At 36.6% G+C, this 4,127-nt stretch overlaps 1 protein-coding gene across 9 annotated transcripts in view; it reads right to left on the bottom strand.

Moving 5' to 3' along the window:
• The window catches only part of N4BP2 (NEDD4 binding protein 2), a 93,789-nt gene that overhangs the window by 23,164 nt on the left and 66,498 nt on the right, over positions 1 to 4,127 (bottom strand). For all 9 annotated transcript variants that reach the window (XM_019640830.1, XM_019640835.1, XM_019640834.1 and 6 more), the window contains 2 exons: positions 2,770 to 2,958; positions 1,636 to 1,804 (listed from right to left, as the gene is read on the bottom strand). In XM_019640830.1, the coding sequence (XP_019496375.1) occupies positions 1,636 to 1,804; positions 2,770 to 2,958 (358 nt within the window). The remainder of the gene's footprint in view (positions 1 to 1,635; positions 1,805 to 2,769; positions 2,959 to 4,127) is intronic.

The following is a 4,127-nucleotide window of genomic DNA, read 5'->3' as shown; positions in this document are numbered from 1 at the left end:
GAATGTACATAGAGCAAAGGTATTCCTGGGCAGGAAGGACACAGACAAAATGGAAGGATGTTGATTTCCACTAGAAAGGGAAGGAAGAAAGAGAAAAGGATTGGGACTAATACAAAGGGAGAAAAAAATATATATATGAAACATTTAGGGTAAAATATTATCACTTGATACTTGGATTCATGAATACATAGGTATTTATTATATTAATCTATAAACTTTTCAACATTGTTTTTATGATAAACAGACGAATTTTCAACCTTTTATATCAATCATACTTAATCAAGTATTTAATTAATTACAAGTGATATGTGCTGAACTGATAAACCTGTATAAAATATAGTGTAAAGCTTTCTAAAATATATATAAATTAACCAGAACAATACAGCTATCAATGACAGGGCAGGACTATGGAGCCACAAGGTAATAGCTGAGGCACGGGACTCTACGTCTCCACAACAAAAAGGAAGATAAAGAAAAAGCCAAGTCAAGAGTATTCAAAAATACTATAGTAGTAATGAAAGGAGATGACACCTAGTATTAGAGTCTGGGGTGACTGAAACAGGTGGAATTTTTCTAAGTGCTACCAACTAATCATGAAAAAGAAACAAGACACTAAACCAACAAGATACTTTAATGTATGTGAAGTACATGATATTAAATGGAAGCATGAAAAGAACCTATCCAAAGCCCTGGGGTGAGGTAAAATTTAGGTAAGAGACAAGAAGTGGTCTTTCCTACTGACCTGCAAAGACAGATACAAGCAGAAAAGGAGAAGGGGACACTACCATAATGCAAACACTCACACATCCTGCCTTTGTGATAATTCTGTAAAAATTATATCACCCTATTTACTTCTGTATTTGGTTAAACATCTATTGAACAACTGACATCTAATAAATTGCTATTAGCTTTTTTTTTTTTTTTAAAGATTTTTATTGGAGAATTGGGGGGAGGGGAACAGACAAGTTGCTGTCGTTTTGCTCTTCAGTCTAGTTGTGGAGGACATTGCTTCACTGGCCCAAGTTGGCACCATCATTGCGCTCTTCCCGGGCGAGGCACATCAGTCGCCAGCTTCTGGACGACTGCTCACTACGGCTGCTGGCTACATACGGTAGCCCATGGCAACCCACTGCCACAAGGGCTGCAGCCTACGCTGTCGCCGGCAACTCACGGCAGCCCAGCTCCAGGTTGAGCTGTTGTTCAGCATCTTAACTGTGGAGGGCAGTATCACTGGCCCTCATATGTGGGATCCGAACCGGGACCCTCTGGCATCCCAAGCCAGTTCTTAACCATCACGCCACTCACCAGCCCCCTATTAGCTTTAATAAATGTCTACTGAACAAAGATATGTAATAGTCCTGAAAGGTCCCATTTCTAAGTCTCAGAGGATTCTCAGATTACACCATGCCCTCCCTTTAACAAATACAACACAGGAATACAAATATAACTGAAACAGGGAAATAAAAAAGGAACTTTAATGGCCATGTCAATGACAATTCTTGAAGAACAAGCCTAATACAAACATCTCTAACATGGCACAGATCCTCAGCTTGCACATTCAGACACTTCTGAATGTGTAAGTTATCAATAGGAGACATATTTTATATTGAAAATTTGCCATTTTCACAGTCCTACCTTCAGTTTTCTGCTGTAAAACTGCCATCAAATGTTCTATAGCTTCGTCCACATGCAGCCCATGGAGGTCTAAAACATTCTGGGGCAGCAGGGAGGCATTGACTTTCTCAAAGATCTCCATGGCAGCAAGGTGATTGGCTTCTTTCATTTTCTGCTCATGGAGACTACCCTTTAATTATAAACATACCACCAATAAACAGGTGTGATATTTACTACTTACTAGTAGCAATAAGGAAACCAATAATGTCCCAAATTAAACGTAGAACAAAAAAGGGAAAAACAAATCTAAACAATTTTTAAATGCAATGGGCTAATACACAAGAATGCACCAAAACTTAGGTAAATTTCAGTGGATTAATAATATATTAAATCGCAATTTCTAATATATTTTCTTATCCAAAAATCACCAAAAAGGGAACTTAAATAAATATCAGCCATCTCAAGAAGGAATCCACCAGTTGGTTTATCTTTGATGATCCTGAATCTCATCCCTTTCAACACCTTGTAGTTACCCCTGAAGCCATCCCTCAAGGTTTGCTATTAGGGCTCACAGGGTTACACCAGTTTGATACCTTTCTCTGCTCAATCACAAAAAAGTAAGCCACATGGAACCACAAAAATAAAAATTAAATTTCTTGTAATACCATACCAAATGAGCTCCAGTAGAAATTTTACTTCCCTGAAAAATATTAACGTAACTTTATTTTTTTGACTATAAAAGTGATACATTACTAAAAATTCAAACATGATATAAAGCACAAGGCCCCTGTAATCCCACCCTGAGATGGCCAATATTAACATCGTGCTATCTTTCCTCCAGAAAATTTGTATTTGTTTAGAACTGGTATTGAGTGAGAGACTCTAACCTAACCTAAAAGAAATTATGGACCATCAGAACAAACTGCAATTCATGTAAGCCATAAATGCAAAAGCAAACACAGAAATTTTGCGTTTCAAAGTAGGTGAAATTCTCAGAGCCATACATTTCTTATATATTAGGATATCTTATGTCACGTATATAGACTCCATTCCCCAGATTAACTTAATCTGGTCACAACAGGAGTATCATCTGCTTCAAGATTATTCAGACATCATAAGTGACAAAGGAAAAAACGACAATGTTCTCCTCTTTACCTGCTGGGCATAAAACGTGGCAACGTTTTTTTTCCCCATTCGATATGCTTCTTTTGCCTTGCTGTAGCATTCCATCCTCTTCTGTTGGTGCAGGAAAGCTTCTGCCCTGTAATCATCATACTCTGGGTACTCAAAATCCTGAAAGGATGGTTCACTGGGTATTTCTTCAGTCTCTTTTGACTTCTTTGCCTATAAGATATTACACAATAAGTAAAATACAAAGAAAGAAAATAAAGGCTTTACCTTTAGAAAATATATATGCAAACTAGGCTCTCTACTCTTTTTTCATCTTCTCAGAAAACAGAATCTCCCCTAGTAAGTCATGCACTTNTCCCAAGCCAGCTCTTAACCACCGCGCCACTTGGCCGGCCCACAATGCTAATTATTTATGTAACTATTTGTTCACTGTCATCTACCCTACTAAATGGCAAACTCCATAGACAGAGATTGTATTTTTCACTGCCTTATCCTTGATGCCTAGAATATAGAAGATAATCAAATTTATATTAAATGATTTATTCAACCTCCATAGACAAAACTTTCCCTTATAATATTATTACATAAGAGTTTTTCTTTTCTTCAGATTAAATAATGTATTTAAACTGCTCTTAAATTTTCTCTTTTCTAATCTTTATTATTAGTTTTCTAGATTTTTCTCCAAAATTCTTTTTAAAAAACAACTGGGAGACTGGAATCCTCTTCTTTGTCCAAGAATGTCAGCTAATAAACATAGAATGGACACAAATTGTAAAACACCATGTGCAACCACCAGTATAATAATTGATTCAGCCAAAGATCATCAATGAATGCTAAAATCATTAGGCAAAATACTGTAGAACAGTTACTCAGAATCACACAGTAACAATCACCAAAAATTACAAAGGGAGAAAGGTACATTTACATAGAGAAATCTGATAGATTCCACCTTAGTTAAGAAATTAAACTTAACATCACTGATAATGGAGCAAAGTGACCGTATATGTCTCTTGATGTGTTCAACAAGGATGACTTAATATCACCTATGTAGTTATTTTTACCAAGAAAGTTTTAAATTGAATCTAATCATGAGGAAACAATCAGACAAATAAAAGTTGTAGGACAATCTACCAAGCAACTGGCTTGAAGTCCAAAAATGTTGACGACATGGAAGACAAAAAGGCAGAGGAACTAGTTTATATTACAGGAGGCTACAGACATGGACAATCAAGTGGGCTATGTGACATTTGAGCACTCTGGATTGAGGGGGATAAAATGGCACAACATTTCCATACAATGGGAGAAATCTGAATATAGCCTGTATATTATTGTAACAATGATAAATGTCTTAAAAGTGATAATGGGGGCTGGCCGGGTGGCGC

This window comes from Hipposideros armiger, unplaced genomic scaffold (genome assembly GCF_001890085.2).
Source record: "Hipposideros armiger isolate ML-2016 unplaced genomic scaffold, ASM189008v1 scaffold_53, whole genome shotgun sequence".
Taxonomy (NCBI): Eukaryota; Metazoa; Chordata; class Mammalia; order Chiroptera; family Hipposideridae; genus Hipposideros; species Hipposideros armiger.
Note: the sequence above shows the minus strand (reverse complement) of the source record. Positions and strands in the feature narration are given on the sequence as shown.